The following is a 20,904-nucleotide window of genomic DNA, read 5'->3' on the forward strand; positions in this document are numbered from 1 at the left end:
GCTGCTTCGGCTCTTGGGGGTTGCAGGTTGCCATGTTTGCTGGTTCCCCCCCTTCTTACTGACTGGGTGGCTGTTCAGAGATTTTGTGTGGCATCCTGAAGAAACAGACAGCACCCCCCCCCCCCCCCCCCCCCCTCCTCTTTCTTTTTTTTGTGCACAGCCCCTTTTCCTCTTGGCCCCTCAGTCTCTCCCTCTGACACACACACACTGGTCTCCCCAGCCGGATTGAGTTTCAGTGAAGGCGCAGACGGGAATGCACAAGTGGAGCCTGTGAATATCACCGACTTTTGTGTGTGTGTGTGTGTGTGTGTGTGTGTGTGTGTGTGTGTGTGTGTGACTGTATGTTTTCCATAGTTATTTTTTGTTTGCTACTACCAGCTTTACTTCTGCTGGACGGAGGAATTGTTGCTCAACTATTAACTGTGACAAAGGAGGAAATAGTGAAGTGAATCAAACCGGACTGGACTCACTTCCTCGTCTGCCTGAAGCTTGGACTATTGCTTTGGGGGGGGGGGGAGAAAAAAAAAGACAGCTCATTACTGATAAGCCTCTTTCTCTCCCGTCGGCTAACAGTCCCGCCCCTCTCTCCCTCTACCTCCATTGCTCCCTCCTTCCTCTTTTCTTTTCCTTTCTTTGACTTTGTATCATTTCACCCTCAGCGGACAGTGTTTTTGTGCTCCAAAGGGGAGGGGTGGTGATGGGGGGGGGGGGGGAGCAGTTTGCCCCCCGGAGAATTAAGAGTGGATTACAAAGCTGTGATGAATGCAGCCATGAATGTAGCCATCTCACATCGCTAGCCCCCTTCTCTCTTTTTCTCACCACACCAAATCTGGCAACAGAGGCAGGGAGAGTGAGATACTGTATTATATGCTGCCTGCTCGCCTGAAACCCTCATCTGGGTTTTATTACAGTATATTAAAGCATTTTTATTCATTCCTTTTTTTTATTATTTTTCTTCCTTTTATTTAATTGGAAATTGTTTTAATAGCAGAATGTTTCTGGGTGCGCAGCGTGGGATAATCAGCTGCATCCCGGTATTCAACTGATATTTTTTTGTTAACGAGCAAAATCCTCCTCTGCACTACTCTTTTCTCTCTTGCTCCACGCCCCCTCTCAACACCCTGCCTCCCTCTCTATCACCACTAAACTCCCCTACACCTCTGCCTCTCTCTCTCTCTCTCTCTGTCTCATGTTTTTTTTTGTCGGGAGAGAGAGGAAACCAGCATGATTGGAGCACTTCCTGTGTTTTAATACCAGTGCAGGAAACAGAACAAACGGAGCTGAATTCAAACACAAACAGCAAGAGAGAAGGGAGGGAGGGAGGGAGGGAGGTTGGGAGAGAGTGAGCAAGCGTGTGAGAGAGAGAGAGACAGAGAGAGAGAGAGTGAGGACATGTGAGTGAGTGAGAGAGAGAGGAGACAAGGGGGGGAGCAGCAAGAGAGCGAGAGTGAGAGGAAAAGAGGGAGATTTTTTTAGCAGCTGCAAACCATTTCAGCTGTGTAGTGGCCTGAGAACAGAGACTGGGAGAGAAAGAGAGCAAAGCTTTGGGAGCCCACACGTTTCAAAGAGAGAAAGAAAAAGAGGGAAGAGGAACTGGGATTGCGTGGCACTTTGTTTCATTCTCTCAGTACGGAGTCGGGAGCAGGAGAAAGAAAAACAGCAAAGACAGAGCTAAAGGGAAGGGAGCGTGTCCTGGGATTGTCTGCTGGTAAAGAGGGGGAAGACGCCGCCTGCAAGCAAAGCTTGGACTGGAGCTGGGAGGGCTGTCTGGGTCTTTGCCCTCTGGATACAGTCCCACAACTCGCTGCTCTGCCCTGCTCGCCTGCCTGCCTGGTCCAGGACCCAGCCACCCCCCCCCCACCACCCCCCCCCACCGTTTCTATCTACCCCCAGATGCCCTCTTTCAGTCCAGCCTCACCCCCTCCAAGATCCTGCCTGCTTTCTATCTACTGTAACACCTCTCCCCCTGGAGCTGTGGATGATCTGAGGATGAGAGAGAAAGAAAGCAAGATGAAAGACAAGAATTGAAACACTGACCGGGATTTCTTTACGCAAAAACAGACTTGCTTTTTTTTTTTCTTTGTTCCGGATTTAGCATTTTTCTTCAAGTACTTGACTGTTGTTTGGATGACGGAGTTGATCTTCTCTCACTGATGACGAGTGTTATGATGGTGATGAGATGTCTTAGACAAAATTAGGGTTTGTCCTGCAGACACAAAGCCCTGATTCTTTGTGATGGAAGCAAAAGGACAGAAAAAGAAAAGCTGTGGACTGCTTGAACACTCACCGGACCACAAAGTGGCAGTGACTTGGTAAACGGATTTCTATTTTCATATTTTTCTCGAGTTGGGTTTCCTCGCCTTGAAAAACTCTGTTCTCGTGTCGTTCGTTTAATAGAGTTCATGTTGTCATTCATTTTTTCTGTAATGAACATTTTTTTGAACAAAGGAAGATAAAAGTGAAAACACATCCATGGAGTATTGCACTTTCCTATTCATTGCACCCCACGCAGTCTTTCTTTTATATAACAGAGAGTGGGTTTTCTCACCTTAAAAGGAGACTTTTACACTTCCCTGCCTGCCTCTCACTGAGACCGTTGAACTTCTCCAAGCCCTCTCTCCCCTTTCCTGTTGTGCCACAGAGAGGAGAGGACCGGAGAGGAAGGGAGGCAGGAGCTTGGGGAGAGTAAAAAAAAAAAAAAAGGAGTCAAGGAAAGAGTCGCTGTACATGAATATGGAGGAGAGAGACGTACTCTGTGTTTATGACAGCAAAACAAAGGGGTGTTATCTGCACGGCGCTCACCTCACCTTGGACTTTGTACTTCTCAGAGAGGGAGATGATGACTGTTTCTTTCCCTTCCTCCCTCTGTTCATCCCTTCACCTCTCTCTCATTCCTACAAGCCTTTCAAATAAACAGAACTGGTGATTAATATGGTGCCGAGGGGGAGGGCTGTCTCTCTCACTCCCCGACTGATGCCACACAGCATCTCAGAACGACCGAGGAAATGTACAACTGTTGAAGTGACATAGGCAAGAACGCACCGTACGCCACTGGAATGATACTGTGGATGATAAAATTTAGATTTTTTTTTTTTTCTCTTAGAATGTGAAACCTGAAGGATTTGTTAAATGCAGCCAAATGGACTGTTTGCTTTTTGTGGATTGTTGGACTGGGGACAACTGAAGGTAAAGGAATTCATTTTCCACAAAGACCCCGTTTTTGTGCACGGTTTTCTATTTCGTTTCTCCAAGTGCCGTGCCACACCTGCACCTTAAATCACAACCAGATTTTCTTGTGGCAACCCCAAAAAAAAAAAAAAGTACAGAATGGGGAAGCCCCTTAGCCGTCCAGACTGTCTGAGGCAGAACCCTCGCTGCCTTGGGAAAGGTGATGAGGATGAGGCGTACATAGAGGACTGCTACGTCCCCCAGCGTTCCATATATGATACCATGCGCATCAATGAACAGATTGACCAAGGGACCAAATTGTGTCAACCCTCCAGGAGCACTCTGGGCTCTGGAGGGGAGGTAAGAGGAGAGGGGAGTACATTATCCAGCAATGGCACCCTTGGAGCTGATATAGGTGGTGTTTTTGTCTCCAGGAATGTAGATAATGCTGGAGGAGTGAAGAAACTAGATGAGAGGGTGATCTTTGATGCCTTAAAGCTAACTGGTGATCCTCAGATTATGTCACCACCAGTTGGCATCGTAGGTTCAGGCTTGCCCATTGCTCCGTCCTCATCTGGCTCTAGTGGGGTGGCTGCAGTGGCCAAGAGGCGGCATCAAGGTAGCGATAAGAAGGACAATCCAAACCGACGCTCTTGGAAAGCCTTTATGCCCCCGAGTTATCCAGAGTTCGCAGAGAGACTTGAGTTCTCATCTGTTGAAGGAGCAGAGAAGCGTTTGTCTGGAGCAGGGACTCCTCTCTCTCCTCTACCACCAGTTCAGCCCATTCTCCCCTCCACCCCTACCTCGTCCACTCCTTCCTTACCTCCTTACACACCCTCCCCTCTGTCATCCGCGCCCCACACTCCTCCTGTCTCCTCCTCACCTTCTTTGACGCCAACAGTTAGCCCCGTGCCTCCTCTCCAGCTGCATCCTCTCTGCAGGCAAAAGCAGGTTCACCCTGCGTTGCAGAAGCAACACAAACAGACTCACGTGGTGCCGTCGCCTTCCAAAGAACAGTTACCTGCCTTTAGCCAGACTCAGGCACCCCAGGTTTCTGGAAATACACCACAGCATAGCCCCAGTATATCCAGACAGGTGGAGAGAAAATGTGTGGAGCACAGATGGACTACTAGCTCTTCTAAAGCTGGAATTAGGCAGATCCCAGAGGAGCCTGTTGAGTCAGTTAAGACCTCAGATTCAGAGAGGGATTCTCCTCTTTTGGACCAGGACCAGGGGGACAATGCCCCGCTCATCCCACCAAAACCAGTCTTCTGCCCTCCCACCAAAGCCCGCACATGGCCCCGCAGTATAACAACAGGGAAAAGGACTCAGGTGGGCCTGAGACACAACTTCCCCATACTCCCCCCTTTGCCCCCCCTGTTGGGTGAGGATAACAACACTGATGAGGAGTCACTTTATCTACTAGACCCCCCATCTACATTCTTGAGGGAAGAGGAGGAGTTAGTATATGGAGGTCTGCCTCTTTCCCCTTGTATCAGTCAGGAGGGAGGTGATGAGGGACTGCTTGGCTGGGGCGCTCAGGGCGGTGACCTCAGAGAACGCACAGCCTCTGAGCTCAAATTTGAGGAGGACGAGCGCAAGATACTCGAGGAGCTCGAGGAAGAAGAGCAGGAAGACTCCAGGGAAATGTTTGAGGAGGAGGAGGAGGATGCGTGGAAAACAGAAAGGGATAAAGCAGAGGAGGAGAGAGCTCAAAGAGAGGAAAGAGAGTGGGAGGCAGTCCTTAAATTAGAGAACAGGGAGATTATTGACCAGTCTTGGGATAGGGAAACACTGGAATCAGAGGGATGGGATTTAACAGGCTCTTCTGGACATTGGCCTGTATTAACTCCCCCAACAGGGTTTGGAGGCCCTGGGGCCCCCAGTGCCTCACCCTGTCCCAGCTCAGGGGCTGAGTCAGACGACCTCTTCCTAGAGCTGGAGAGACAATGTCAAGAGGACGAGGGAGAGGAGGGCGTGGAGATGAGCGTAGACCCCGAGCCTCTCGATCCCTACACACTTCCTTGTTTAGAGGAAGAGGAAGAGGGGAGAGAGGAAGAAGCAAAGACTGCCTGGGTAGTTTTTGAAGGAACTCTTCCTCTAGATGCACTTAACTCTGTAGAGCCTGATAGTGTTGCACCAGGCTTAGAGAATACAACAAAAGACTCGAATTTAAATCACGCTGAGCACATAGAGCAGATTACAAACTTTGACTTGATGCGAACACAGGACCATGAAAAGGAACATGGTTTCATTGATGAAGAGTGTGATGTTGACTATTATGAGGATAAGGCAGAGGTAGAGGAAGAAGAGACGAGTTACCCGACAGACTCTGCTCTCGGTCACCAACTGGAGTCGGACTCCAGCGGGGTCCACATGTCCCAACCGGACAGAACCGGTATTAGTGACATCACTCAGACAGACTGTGAACAGGAGAGACCTGCACAGACCGAAACGGACTTGGATAGCGGGGCCTCATCGGAGCGTGATGGCGAAGACTGCGAGGAGAGAGCCACCTCTCCATCTCGTAGCCCTCTGAACCCTTACGCTGAGGAGGTGGAACAAGTGGAGGAGGAGAACATACAGGACGAGGGAGAATTAAAAGACGAAGAGGAGTTAGAAACCGAGTGGGATGTGTATGACCAATCCGAGGCAAGTTTGGACAGTAGCGAGGGAGTTCTCATGGATAATTCCCTTGAGCCTATGCACACGGTCGAAAAAGAAATCCACAATGAATGTACACAGGATGTTGATGCTCAAACTTCCTGTCAAGAGGATTCGGTCCCTTCAGAGATTAACGAGCCTGACATGGCACTAACTTGTGACACAGAAGGGACATCCTTAGAGACAGAGAGCTTTGTCGGCCCCACAGATGTAGTCTCAGGGCTGGACATGCCTGTACAAGAACCAGATCTGGCAACTACAGCAGAAGTGACAGCTAGCACCCCAAAATCAGACTCTATTCCTCTTCTACTGCCTCAACATACAGACTCATCGCCCCCTTCCTCTTTACCTCAGTCACCTTCTAAATCTGACTCTTGTGGTGCTGGGTTGGAGAGTAAAGACTCAGAGGCCTTTGTGATATCAGATAGTTTTGTTTACCTGGCTGTATCTGTGCCTCCCCAGTACCCCAATGACTGTCCCCCATCTCCACTTGAAGACTCTATTCCCCCCAGTCCTATCCCGAAACCTCCCTGCTGCACAGACCCAGAGGAGGAGGGAGCCTTCCTTTCCCCTGACAGCTTTGTTTACATGGCAGCACCTGAGCGGCCCCAACCCGGCCCCTCAGATGTCAGCTCAGCCTGTGAGGACGTTCAAGAGCTGGACTTGGACTCGTACTCCGAAGGGACCCAGTCTGGGATGGACGGAGTAGAGTTTGTCCTCGGCTCTATGACAGGTGACAGCGACTGGGAGTCTGATGGCTCGGCTCTGGACTTTCCGCAGCTCGTTTCCAGAGACCAAGCCTCGGACCAACCTGAGCCAGAGCCACAGAGCCTTTTTACACAGACAGAGATGAGCCAAGCACAGGCCTGTGGGCCCCAGGAAGACGAGCCCCAGACAGGGGCCACAGATTGTCATACAGAACCCATCTCAGAATCAGGACGGAGCTCTGAAGCAGAGAATGAATCAACAACAATATTACCGTGTTTCGACACTGACACACAGGCAGAGGTATGCTCTCGTTTTTAATTTTTGATACGTAACGAAGAGAATTGATGGAAGACTTCTTATTTTATGCTCTCTAGACCACTGTGCATCTGTAGTAGTGGTCATATTGTAACATGGGAGAAGACATAAAAGGAAAGAGCTTGCAAATTGCATCTGGCAGGTGGCTCACTTTGCATTACTCACTTATATATATTTGGCATTCAGGAAAATCACTTATCCAGAGTGACTGGAACATACTGTACATAAGAGTAGAAAGCAGTGTCCATAAATACAGTGCCAAGAAGAGAAGAATTAATTGAATTCAACCATATAAAGCCTGGTGTATCACTGTTGCTTATCCTAAAAGAGTGGATTGCTAGGTGAAGAGCAGGAATCTGTTTTTAGCAATGAATGCATTATATGTGGACATGCGGACACGGAGAGGCATAGCATGGAAAAAGAATTGGGTCAGGTAGCCGAGTGTTGACTATAACCGATGTAGACATAGCATGGAAAATGTATGTGGGGGGGGGGGGTGAAGTTATGTAGACGCCATAATTAGCTAGTTGTGTTTCAGTAGTAGGGCTTTAAATGATTGCAATATGATGCTCAGAGGGGGGTTTTGCTACTTATGGGAAACTACCCTCAGTGTGTATACAATATGTGTGCGTGTATATGTGTTTGGGTGGGGGTCAGTGCTAATCTACAGTGCATGCACATGTCTGAGATTGATCACGTGTCCGTGCGAAGCTAAAAGAGCACAGTGTGCCTGCGGCCTACTTATAATGTTGATCTCAAGTGCAAAGTTTACAACATTTATCTCAAGGGTCCACCATTGTTGTGTTTACACTGTCCATATATAGGAAACAGAATGCTTCGGGCGTATCCTAGCTGTGTATGTACATGAAGTAGTACAGGCCCAAAGTTTTCCATCTTGTTTAAATAATGTTTAAAAAGGTACTTCTGGATGACTTTCAGTGTTTGGGTTGATTCGGTTTCTAAGTCACAGTATGCAGTATCACAGTATGCACAGTGTCACCGCTGTGTACAGTCATGGATCTGAAATGGATATTCTATAAACGCTACAAGATTGGCTTGGCACCGAACCGACAGACAGCCGTCAGCGCGACTGTTAGACTAGTCTCTCTCCGCATTCATTCATCAGCGTTCATTCTTCAACTTGTTTTGTTTGTGTGGTGTCACTTCTCTCACATCTACTTCAGTGTTTGAGTGTGTGGGCTGCATGCAGAGGTGCGTATAATGTGTCTCATTGTGACAGTGTGTTTGACACCCTGTCATGCTTTTCTAGGTGCTCTGCTATGACTCAATATCTGGCCCAATATCTGTGAATTATTATGCTAGTTGACAGTAAGGGTCTCTCTGTTTGCATTAGAAAACACAGTATGTGGTTATAACAAAAATAATCCAGTCTTAATGCATTTCACCACCAAAATGTAACCAAACGACCTTCAGATTATTTGCTGTCTCATCACCGAATTTTAGTCGAAATAATTTTAAGATGAAATGTTTCGAGACAAACACAGTAACCTCATTACAAACCCGTCGGTAGAGATTTAATGCCAGGCAGAGAAACTTGATTATTTGTCATTGATGCACATCATGAGCAAGCAGTGTGTGATTTGGGTGACCACTGATGCGCCTGACAATGCGAACCGCTGGCCCTCGTTTATTACATTATATTTTCCATCAGGCACAAGTCGCCTGGCCTGACCGGTCAGTCACATCTCATTTACTCTGTCCTGTGTGTGTGTGTGTGTGTGTGTGTGTGTGTGTTGATGAGTACATTTGACTGTATGTGTGTTTGTGATAATGTTTGTGGGTCTTTGGTTGTGTTACCGATTTTTTGTGTCTTTATGTGTTATTAGTCCTTGTCTGTTTGTCCTCTCCGCGGTCACTGGCTCTCTGGCTTCAGTTTAATGTAATCAGATGTCCACTCAGATCTAACAGCCGAGACATTAAGCTCCGCAGAGGGCTGTAGTGAGGATGATGTATAACCATATCAGGCTTTACTGGGGAAAAAAAACTTTTGAAAGTCAGAAAGAGAAACATTTTTGAACTAAAAATGACAAAAAGGTCACTCTTCAGGCCCACCTCATGATGTGCATACTTTATATACTGTAGGTTTTGGAGACATGTTGTGTTTGCTTTTGATTTTGCATCATTATATAATGCCAGTTACTAGTTAAATTCTCATTTTCCTGGTCAGACATAGAAGAAACTGGAAAGCCTTTTAAAATACAGAAGAGCAAACTTTTACATTTTTTTTTTTTTTTTTTAACATCACTGGAGGCTACAAAGTTTCTTTCAGGGGTGTTTCGAGACATGATACTTGGCTCCAATTAAAAGTTTTGTCCCCAATGGAGATAACTAGCTTTTAATAATGCACGTATTCTCTAAAAAGTTATTTCAAAAAAAATCCCTGTAGTGATTTTCAAGCTCGGTACGCATATTAGTAATACTCTGCAACCACAGAAACATGCAGGGTTACTTTTTTTTTTTCTTTCCTTTCATAATGAATGATGGATGATGTTTTGGAAATTTGATACTCCAGTATTTGTTCACATTTCTCAAAGGTGACACATGCACTTTTGTTGTGTGATGAAATCCCCTTTTTTCAGCCATGCTCTCCGTCTCCTCAAATGACTCTCTTTCTCTTTCCCCCACACCTCCCTCCCTCTCCCTCCTCCTCCTCCTCCTCCTCCTCCTCCTCCTCCTCCTCCTCCTCCTCCCCTCACCCACGCTCGGATGGTTTTGTTGCCGAGATAAGGAGGTGAGAGGTAAATACTGTAGCTCTCTGTGAGGGAAGCTTCCTCTGCCAACATGGCTACACAAACTGTGTGTGAAGTTGTCTGGGGAATATAAACTTAGATATGAGATAACAACGTGCCAGTGGTAACACTGGAACTGTGGGCTGGACTCTGCGGCCTGTTGTCGCTCCTTCGCTGTCTGTTTTCTGTCTGTCGTACACTGACCTGTCCCAAATTTTCCTTCCAGTTCTCTGCCTCTCTTATTTCTTTCTTTTTCTCCACTCATTTTTTTATTCTCACATCTGTCTCCTCTCTGCTCTCTCTTCCTCTTTCTTTGCACAGTATCTCCTATCCACTTTTATATTCTGCCCCAATGCAAAACTAAACTAAACAACAGGCAATTTTCACATTAAGCCGGTGTTAAAAATTAACTGAAAAATGACTAACAGAAACGGGGAGGACAGATTAAACAGAGAGGCACTGACAAGAGACAAAGAAGCAGACACAAAAAGAGTTATGACGGGCGACAGGGGAGGTTGGGTGGAGGAAAGCTATTGTTTGCACGGTGGAGCACCTTTTAGCGCTACATGAGGCTTTGGTACAAAGATAAGAGAGAGCCAGGCTGGCAGGCAGACACACAAGCAGAAGGTCTTTGGATTAATATGGAGCTCATTTTTAAGGCCCAGTGTGTGTATGTGTGCCCCAAAAAACAGACAGACAGACAGATGGACTAGCTTAGCATGTTGTTTGATGAAGTGGGGAGAGGGAACGTACAGTACAGACAGACTGACCGATGGCTGCATACGCACAGATTGAGAGGGTTTAGTTCTGAAATAGCGTGTTTCATTCATAACTAATTAGGATTTGTCATCTGCGGCTCCGAGGTTTAAAGGGTGCCTTTAAAAAATCCTTGAATTGTCTGTATAGACATAAAGTCACAAATTTTTTTTTTGTTTGTTTTTTAAAATCTGCATGAACATAATCCAAAGAGATTTCTATTTCTTCAACTGTTATAAGTAATTTACTGTTTTTCTTTTTTGTCACACAGCATATTTATATTTCAGAAGTTCTGTAACCAGTGTGTCGCTGGAACTGCTGGAGGCTTCTTTCGCCAGCTTTATGTCTTTAATTTTGTTTTTATAATCTGTTTTGACATCAGCTTTGAAGAAGCATTTAAAAGGTCTTAAAGGACCCCACTGTACTGTGGGTTTCTGAAATCTGCATATTCTCCCCGTTTCTGTTCCAAATCGTTCTCAATACACCACGGAATATTTGGAACAAACGGGCCGAGAAAAGACGAGGCATTGAAATACAGATGTTGAAGCTGAGAGAGAGAGACAGAGAGAGAGACAGAGAGAGAGACAGAGAGAGAGAGAGAGGGAGAGAGAGAGAGAGAGAGAGAGAGAGAAGCAGGTGTCTTCAGGTCTGCAGCTCATACATTTGTGTTTTGATTGATGTGATAATTCTGGTTCTGAACAGCCGCCCCCAGCATAAACCTGCGAAAGACGGAGTGAGAAGGAGGAGGAGGGGGTGGGGGGGTGGGGGGGGTGGGGGGGGGGGTGGGGGGGGGGGTGTTCTCAGGAACACAAAAAAAAAAACATGAAAGCAAAAGCAGGAAGACATTGATCTCCCGTTGGAATTAAATGTAGATGCACTTAAAATGTGAAAAAGTAGATCAAATATTTGAAGCGTTTCTCGATGGTTTTCTATGTATCCTTGTTTCTGTGTCTGCTGTTTCATCACTGCTCTCTGTCTCTGTCATATCAAGGAAACAAAGCACTTCAAAATGGCAGAGCAGTAGCCTTTTCTGTCTCACAGTGAGTTAGCAGTAAGAAACCCACATATATGGGAAGAACAGTCATCCCATGAATGAATAGCATGAGTAAGTTTTAACAAAAACAAACCGTTCTCTTCCCTAGAAGAGAAAAAGATTCAATGATAGGACAATACGGGAAAGAAACAGAGCTCTGAGCCAACTTGTTTCGAATGCAGCCTGCATTTGCATGAGATTTGTGTCTGTTTATTTGATGTTCAAACTAGGACACTGGTTCAAATGGGTTTTATTAACCCATTAACCCTTTTATCCCCGTGTCATAGATGGGTCATCCTCTGGCTTAAAGCAAAGCCTCACTGGAGAATTTATTTTCTCCCGGTCGAGGTTTGTTTGGAAACAGATTCCTTCCTCGGCTCCCTTCCTCCTCTCATTCCTCGTTCCATTAAAAGAGAAAGGAGGGAGCGAGGAAGGATGAGGGTTGAAAGACAGGAAGTGAGTGAGCGAGCGAGCGAGAGAGGCGAGGGCAGAGGCAGGAAGAGAGAGGGGACTGGATGAGGTGCGGGGATGAAGGGAGAGGAGAGAGAGAGAGGCTGATAGCAGCTCAGAATAAAGTGCAATGGCTGCCATATTGCTTTCAGGAGAAACACTTTAGCCATGGTGCAGTATATCCAGGCTGTTCATATTTTCCTTCTGGGTTTCTATTTATCGGACATATGCGGTAACGCTTCCTGTCTTACCTCCGCTCGGCTATTTTTTAATCACATTCCAGCCTTATTTCACCTTCATTTCAGTCCAGCTGTGACACTAGTTTCAGAGGCAACACTTTAAAGACATTTTTTTAGTATGACCGCTTGCTCTTTTTCATAAGATAGACCCATCACGTAGTCATGGAAATCAGTTATGAAGGAAAAGGAAGATGAAAGGAGAGGACACAGTTCAGAGAGCAACTTTAAAGCCTTGATAACATGTTGGAAAACGAGCTGGACAACATCCTGCACGCTCAGAAATACATTTTGTCGTCGGGGGATGCAAATTGTTTATGTTGTCAGTTTCCCTAAGCATGAAGTTATTAGTTCTCATCAGACAAGAAATGCAGCAATGACATTAGCAGGTTATGGTAAACATCCTTAGGGGGTTTTATTAGTAACGATCTGTGTTTAGATTAGGAGTAACATGTTCCTCATCTGTCTTGATTAAGAAATTGATTGCCCTTGAGTGATGTTTTGGACACGCGCCATGAAAGCAGCCATTCCTCTCCTCGGCGTTATTAGCTCAGCAGATGACAGCTAAATATAGAATATAGAGCATCAACACATATGTACATGCAGAGCAGACGTACACTCACTGGCTGTTCATATTCTTAAAAAGTTCACACAGTTGATCAGAATATTACTGAGATTATTAGGATCATAAATGTAATTAGCCGTAGCTTTACCCTACATGTATGTGCTGTATGTTGTTACACAGTCATGTGCTTTCACACTCATGCACACTGTTTGACCTGATTTGCTACCAGTGAGAGGACCGTTGGTGTTTAGTGACTTAAAAAAAGGCCATGATGGATGTTATAAATGTTGCTCAACATGATAAAATTGATGTTTTTTTTTTCTCTCTTGCTCATCTCTACCTCCAGCAGATGTTTCCATCTATTAGTTTCATTATCTTTGTTGTTCTGGAAATGTTTCAGTAACTTATCGACACATCAAACTTGTCCACTTTCTCTACTGAATCTGGCACAAAGCCCCGAGAACTGGACTGCAAATTCCTGCAGTGGTAAAACTTTAAAATATTTATCAATTCTTTATCAATTCTTCATAGCGTTTCAGCAGCCTCTCAAACTGATCTCTATTTAACCAGACATATCAATGCAAACAGTATTTAGCCAGTATCAGGCTCTCATCTCCATTCCCCCAGCTTTAGTCAGATCTACTTTCATCCCAGTGTTTTTATCGCCTGTCCACACTGAACTGCGGCTAATGTGAGAAAGCCAGTGTGGATTTGTGGTCCAGATGGAGAGACGGAGTAGGGAAGAGTGGGAGAAAAGAGGAGGCAGCTGCGGTGTGAGGAGGGGGGTGAGGAGGGGGAGAGCAAGACGAAGCAGCAGCAAGCAAGCAGAAGAGGTAGAGGGATGAGTGATGACATGATGAGAGGAAGAGGAGGAGGAGGAGGAGGAGTAGGCACGAGGATGACAAGTGCGGTGCTGATAGTTAAGTTAGAGCTGGGTTAAGAGCGTGTGCGTGAGTCGCTGTGTGCTGGCTGAGGTGGGGAAGAATGACAAGTATGTGGGACATTTTCCAGAGCTCTGGTTTAGTGGATTCAACCACTCCGAGCTGGCGAGGGAGAGAAAGAGCAGAGAGGGCGGCTGAAAAAGAGACAGAAAGGAAAATAGAGAGGAGAGAGAAAAAAACAAAGGAAGAAGAAGAGGAGGAGGGAGAATGGAAAGAAGCACACACACAACCTATAACACGTTCATATACATCCTAGTGTATGTTTAGATGATGAATGGGTGTACTTTCCCTGTTTTTTCCTTTTCGGTTCCCCTCTATCTCTGACACACACACACACACACACACAGACATACACACACACTCCAGGATAAGGCGTAGGGTGGAGCGGGTCATGGCTACAGCTCATTGTTGTTCTGGCCGACAGACTTCCTGTTCCAAGCAGCGATGACGCCCATCACCACAACACAGCTGCATCCAAACTGGACAGGAACACACACACACACACACACACTTTTCATTCATATTCACTGGTGCACACACACATTTATACCTGTGGAACACTTAATCATTTCTATTCAAACACATAATTATAGATATAGATTCATACTTGTGCACACTCACACACAAACACATGCACTGATTTGGAAGTATATGCGCACACACACACACACACACACACACACACAGAGAGAAACAGTCTTGGCAGGGAGAACCTGTAGTTTGCTGCCATATTTAAACCAGATGAGCAGAAACCTGTAAACCCTTTGATTATGACCCACTGCGAAGGCTCAGAAACACGTTCCAGCTCAACCACTTCAAGCCGATCTGCAACACCAACAGTGTGTCTGCAGGATCGTAAACATCCTCAACATGTGATAAATCTCAGGCTTTGACAGTTTTCTATCTCCAAAAGTGATGAGATATTAAAAAAAAACCCTTTGTTTAGACTTTTTGTTTGGTTTTTTTTGGTGCGTATTTCATCAGAAATCATCAAAGAATCATCACTTTGGCAGAAAATTCAGTGGAAACTAACAGGATTCACATTCAGCGCTGAAATATAACATCAAAGATTTACTTTTATCCACCTTTTAAGTCACGCTTATCCCGCTAATACTACCGTATTGCTTCATTTCTGTGGTGAAAATGAGTTGAACTTGCTGAAAAATGTAGACTCTCTTCTCCAGGTGAACACTCTAGTCCTCAAATCCCCTTTCTGGACCACCGTTAGTCACCTGGATGTTTATTAGAGGTCATAGAATCATTTGTCATAAGATCAAAGCTTTGCTCATGTGACGACACACAAAGAAAGTAAAGTAAACAGCATTTATTTTTCATATGTTTTCATTTATTTCATAAGATACAATCATGTGTATGATGATATGTAATGAGTTGTTATTATTTTACTATTGGACACCCACAACAGTTGTGGTTTTATGCTACTTCTTCCAGGCCATAATGGTACTTTACTGAAACCCAAACCTTCATTTTCACATTTTCCCTCGCTCTGTATTGTCACACCAGCTATTTTTCCTCCAGCCCTTAGACTCACCAAAATGTTTTTGTGTGTCCTCAGTTTTGCACGTCTGGTTATTTGTGTGTGTGTGTGTGTGTGAATCTGTCTGTTTGTGTGGCCGTCGGGGTTTGGCTGCCGCAGCATCACTAGACCGCCAGACCTAATTCTCCCTCTGAGGGCCTATCTTGAATGTCAGGACGTCTTAAACGTTTTGATGTCAGCGACCCCCCACATCACTTCCACAGACCTCCGTTTGACAGTAATTTGTCTACGGGGCGGCCAAATGGTGAGATGTTTAGTCGGTGGTGGTTAAGAAGGTTCCCACCGGTCAGGGATTCGGTTGAAGCACATGAAATTGTGAAAGTTGTTTTGTGGATTTGGCAAATCGTTGGACGGTTTACAGGAATTTAGCAGAATGTTTTTTTTCTCACAATCATTGAATTAGCTTTTGGTTTGGAGTATTTTTTTTTTTTTTTCTCCCCATTTTTGTTCCCTTTAGAGGAACAACATGAGCTAACCAGGCTGGAACCAAATTTTATAGTTCAAATTATGAAATCAAAAGAAATAATGAAAAGTCATATAGTTTAATCATAGGGCCATAATGGCGCCTCATGGGCTATTGTATTATTATTATCATGGTATCAAATTTAATCGATTCCTTTAGTCTATAAAATACCAGAAAATAAAAAAGATGCCTTCACAATTACTGTGAACTTTCTGCTGTTAAATTGCTTGTTTGGTCTGACCAACATTTAAAAACTTAAATATATATACATAAATAATTTGCAGTGGTGTAAAACAAAGAAAAGGAGCAAATTTGTATATTTCTGAGGCTTGAACCAGTGTATGTTTGTTATTTTATGCATGATAAATCACATAAATAAGTTTGTAAGTTATAATAATAATGGTTGAAATGATTTTCTGCATCTATAAATAGTCTTTTGAGTGAAATCAAATCTAATATCCGTCGTTGTCGGGGGTCTCACATCCTGAACGTATTCAGATATAGGGGTCGTACACGTTCACCATGAGTGAGGAGCTGTGTTGGCTGCCGCTTTGTCTTTTTTCGGCCAGCGAAGTAAAGTCTGGTTGTCTTTAGTGTCGGATATCTGCCTCTATTGTCATCACAAGATGGCTCCAGCCCTCCACTGTGGCGTGTGTGTGTGAGTAATGTGGCCAGACAGGCGAAGTTGTGCTATAAATGTGTTTCTGCTTGTGTGTAAATTTTTTTTTTGTGTGTGTGAAGGCTGTGTGCACCCATGCAAGTGTGTTAGTGTACTCTACAATGAGTGTGAGTGAGTGTGTGTGCGTGTGTTGTCGACTCAGCCTTTTCCAGCCAGCCCCTTACTCGTCTAACCCTCTAATCCCCATAATCCCCCTCTCCCCCTCCTCTTTTTTTCTCCTCCCTCCACCCTAATTTCTCCAGTTCCCTTCCTGTCTCCCACTCCTCCCTTATCTCTGCACATCCCTCTGTCTGTCTGTCTGTCTGTCTGTCTTTCATCTTCTAATATCCAGTCGCTTCTATATGTAGGTACATTATGTGGGACAGTTCACTTCCCGTTTGTCGTCACGCAGATTGAATGCGCCGTGTATTTTTGACTGCTGCTACTATACTGTCATACTGTGACTCTTTCAAATAAACTAAGACCTACTTTAATACTTCCTTCTTCTCTCGCCTTTTCTTTCTTTCATTCTTTTATTAAAGACAAATCAACCCATCACTTAATCACTCTCTCTCTCTCTCTCCTTCCCTCTTCCAGGCGGTGGAGAGAGACCAGGTGGACAGCATTCAGCCGAAGCTGCAGCACGTCAACGCGGTGGGTCAGGGTCTGATCCAGAGCGCAGCCAAACATACCGACACCCAGGCGCTGGAGCACGACCTGGAGACCACCAACCTCCGATGGAACTCACTCAACAAGCGGGTACGACTCTCTATGTTGCTACCTGCTCCTGATGATGATGTTTTTATAGAAAAATCAAAAGCTTGAAACCGCTTTCTTTCTTTTTTTTTTTTTTTTGGATTATCTCTGCTCTTATCGACTACTCTCTCTTCTCTGCTTACAATGTTTGTCTCCTGTCCTTAGGTTGCAGAGCGGATTGCCCAGTTACAGGAAGCCCTGTTGCATTGTGGGAAATTCCAGGATGCTCTGGAGCCTCTGCTCAGCTGGCTGAGCGACACGGAGGAGCTGGTGGTCAATCAGAAACCTCCATCTGCAGAGTACCGCGTGGTCAAGGCCCAGATCCAAGAACAAAAGGTGAAAGAAGGATGTATGGAGTGGAAAATAAAATTCACGAGATGACACAAGTGATAAGAAACCTGTATTAATAGTGAAGATAAGACCTGAAGCATAAAGCAGTGAGCTCCAGCTGATACGCTTTAGTGGAATCAATCATCAGAGGGAAATTTAGGCAACCAGTAGCTTATACAACACATACAAAACACCAATACACAAGAATAAAGAATACAAACACAGCAGTGAAGTTAGTCTAACCACCAGAACCACTACAGAGAGCTGTCACTATGATAGAGTATGTGCAAATGGAGGTAGTGCAAATGCAAGACGATTAACATGGCAAGAATAATAATCACTGTAAATAATATAAAACAGAAATCGGAGATAAATATACACACAAATACAAATTGTGCGTAAGCCTCACACAGCCAGTAACCGACTGTCCAGCAGCTTAATGACAGATGACGGTTTTTTGAGATTGTTATTAATTTTTCATCATTTTATTGTGAAAAACCTGTTTTTCTATTCATCATACAGGGTGAATTTAGACATTATTGATATTCAAATGTCCTCAGTGTCCTTCAACCACAAACAATAGATATTTGAATGACAAACACACACACACACACACTCACACATACACAGTCAATGATCCGTCTGCCTGGCATCCAAGCGGCCTCGGTTGACCGTCTGCCAGTCAGACTGGCATAAAAACAAACACACACACACACGCACGGTGGATATGTATTGTTTTCAGAGACACCCTCACACACTTTTCCTTGTTTATCCAACATACACTTCCTGTGTTTGTGCACATGAGAGCGCTGTAGTCCGGGCCGGCGATCAATCACACGTGTTTACGTCCGTGACGGAGAGCGGTGTCAGTGTTTGGCCGAGGAAGAGAGTAAACTGAGGAGAGAAGTGCATTTCAGGAGCTGAACCGAGCTGTTAGGACCAGTTCAAAACAGAAAGAGACTTCTGTCTACGCAGGAAGGAAGGAACAGTCGTGTATGTTAGTTTTTAATGTGAGAACAGTTTGATACCAAAGAAAGTGAATAAAAGTTTGCTCCAAAATGACACGTCTGCCTTTTAAAAAGCAGATTCTACCCTTATAAAATAATATTTGATCATTCAAATGTGAAAGATACTTGAGAACTTGAGAACAAAGAACTTGAGACATTTCAGAGGAGACATTTCCAGAATTAGGAGCAGGATAAATTCTCCCACCCTATTTGCTTATTTCATGCCTCAAACACATGTTCTGTAACAAATCAAACAATTTTTTTTCCTGCATGTTTAGAAGAATAGATCAATTGTTTGGCTAAAGCACATTTTCTGATTGTTTCAGCCACAAGTGTAAACACTCTGTCCCGTTGCAAACATGCAGTGATTAGCTTTTAAGGACGGATTGATTACGGAACATGTTGACGCTTAGAAAAAGCACAATTTATCAAATTTAGTTTAGCAGTATGCACTCGGTTGCCAGTTTATTCGGTACACCTGGCTTTAAGTAATGCAGTCTAATAAAACAGCCCTGTAATAAATCATGAGGAGGCTTTTGGAGGCTGTTTGTGGTGCCGTTGAGTTGTGTTACATTATAAACTGAGAGATTTTTCCACAGTTTTGTCCACCCTATGGTAAACTAGATACTACTTCGGTGTGTGTGTGTTTCTCTTCCTCCAGCTGCTCCAGAGATTATTAGACGACCGCAGGCCGACGGTGGAGATGATCCGCGCTGAGGGAGAGAGGATCGCAGTCACAGCGGACACTCAGGACCAAGAGAAGATCCAGATCCAGCTCCAGAGTCTGGCAGAGAGGTGGACTGACCTGCTAGACAAGGCCAGCAGCAGGTAAGTCTCCGCTATAGTGCAAGAGGCAGCGGCATTGCTCTGGTGCCAGCATCTGCTACGCTAAAAGTCCTGGAGCAAGTCACTAAAAACCCCACCAGCTCGTCTGATTTAATCTCTGACCAAGGGAGAAGGGAAGTTAGTTCCAGTAATAAATACTGAATTATGATGTTGCTCTTGGTTATCCTTGCACATGTGGTTAATGCTTAATGTCTTAAGTATTTCTAAATGACTGTTGGCACTTCAAGCACACCAGTTTTGGCCTGTTTTTACATCTAAAAAGTCAACACAAATAATTTACCAGAGAAAAATTCACAGATTTGACTTGCTGTAAATATGTGGTTTGGGAAAGTTATCAGTGGTGTACCTCAACAACATGTTATTTAGTGGTTATGTTCCCCTTGTCAACTCTGCGTGGTTCTTTTTAACACGAAAGGATTGTATCATTACTTTTGGTTTCTGCGGTCTACAAGTCATTTCAGAGGCTCTTCTGTTCACCAGGGAAAGTAATGATTCTCTGGGGGGGAAACATGAGCACACAGGACACACTCACAGAGCTCAGATGGCTCTGCTCACATGAAGAGTCCTAATGTATAATATCTCTAACATATTCATGCCTGACAACTTTCTATAAGGCATGATTGTATCATCCTTAATGCATAAGAAGTCTTATAATGACACATACACATGCAGAAAAAGGCAGCCTCCCTCTCAGTATGCCTCAAATCACTGCAATAATGAATTGTATGTTTATGAAATTCTTTAAAATTGAGTTATACATCACAAGAATTCCATGAACATTTGATAAACTGTGTTTATAAAAAAGATGACAGCTGTATAATACAAAATCAGGTCTCGGTCGAGCAAGCGACATACCAAAATTTTAAAAAAATATCTGTGAAAGCAATAAAATACCAATAAAAACACAACTTCCCTCCTCCCCCCCTCCTCTCTCTCGTCCCTTCAGGCAGCGGCAGTTGGAGGAGCTGCAGGTTTTGGCTCTTCAGTTCCACGAAGCCCTGGAGCCGCTGGGAGAATGGCTGAGCGCCACCGAGAGACGCCTGAGCTCCGCCGAGCCCATGGGAACCCAGACGGCCAAGATCACCCAGCAGATCGTCAAGCACAAGGTACCGTTTGGCCTCGAGGTCACAGAGACCACCGCCCCCCTGCTGGATACATCACAAGTTTGATGCCACCAAAAAATGAGATGTGATCATAAATTATTACATGAATCAATCAGCAGGAGACGAGAGACTGGCTCTAAATATTATTGGGATTCCAGCTTTACAATCCTCGTTTGTGCTGCCAAGAAACCACAAGAGTAACGTATAGTAACAAGCATATGGAGTCAGAAACGCTCCTCCAATCAGTCTCAGTTTAACTTAATGGAAGGATGACAGGAGAGGAATGAAGAGCCACATGTTAAACACATCAGTTAGTTACAACTCAAACATAACCTCATACAAGTTCATCTCTTGCTTCACTCGTGTGAGGATGAATTTTCATTTTATTCATTTTTTTCTTTGTGTTAAGTTGTTTTAAGTTATTTCATTCACTCATCCGTTGATGTCGATTTATGATTTCCTGTTGAAATATGATTTGTCATCTGCATGCTCGTATTTTAAGTTTTCATTCATCTTTTTTTTTCTGTTGTTCTACTATTCTTTTCTCACTTCCCTTCACCTTCTCACCAATCACACACACACACACACACACACAAACAC

The 20,904-nt window shown here is 44.5% G+C and overlaps 1 protein-coding gene and 1 long non-coding RNA gene across 15 annotated transcripts in view; one reads left to right on the top strand and one right to left on the bottom strand.

The window, feature by feature from the left end:
- The window catches only part of macf1a (microtubule actin crosslinking factor 1a), a 243,463-nt gene that overhangs the window by 194,185 nt on the left and 28,374 nt on the right, over positions 1-20,904 (top strand). For all 14 annotated transcript variants that reach the window (XM_044335220.1, XM_044335221.1, XM_044335226.1 and 11 more), the window contains 4 exons: positions 16,860-17,021; positions 17,184-17,354; positions 19,017-19,183; positions 20,148-20,307. In XM_044335220.1, coding sequence (XP_044191155.1) covers positions 16,860-17,021; positions 17,184-17,354; positions 19,017-19,183; positions 20,148-20,307 — 660 coding nt within the window. The remainder of the gene's footprint in view (positions 1-16,859; positions 17,022-17,183; positions 17,355-19,016; positions 19,184-20,147; positions 20,308-20,904) is intronic.
- LOC122969545 overlaps positions 960-20,904 on the bottom strand; it is a 21,928-nt gene continuing 1,983 nt past the window's right edge. The window contains exons 2-3 of the long non-coding RNA XR_006399039.1: positions 19,590-19,600; positions 960-1,158 (exon numbers count right to left, since the gene is read on the bottom strand). This is a non-coding gene — a long non-coding RNA (uncharacterized LOC122969545). The remainder of the gene's footprint in view (positions 1,159-19,589; positions 19,601-20,904) is intronic.

Source organism: Thunnus albacares, chromosome 19, assembly GCF_914725855.1.
Source record: "Thunnus albacares chromosome 19, fThuAlb1.1, whole genome shotgun sequence".
In the NCBI taxonomy this organism is placed as follows: Eukaryota; Metazoa; Chordata; class Actinopteri; order Scombriformes; family Scombridae; genus Thunnus; species Thunnus albacares.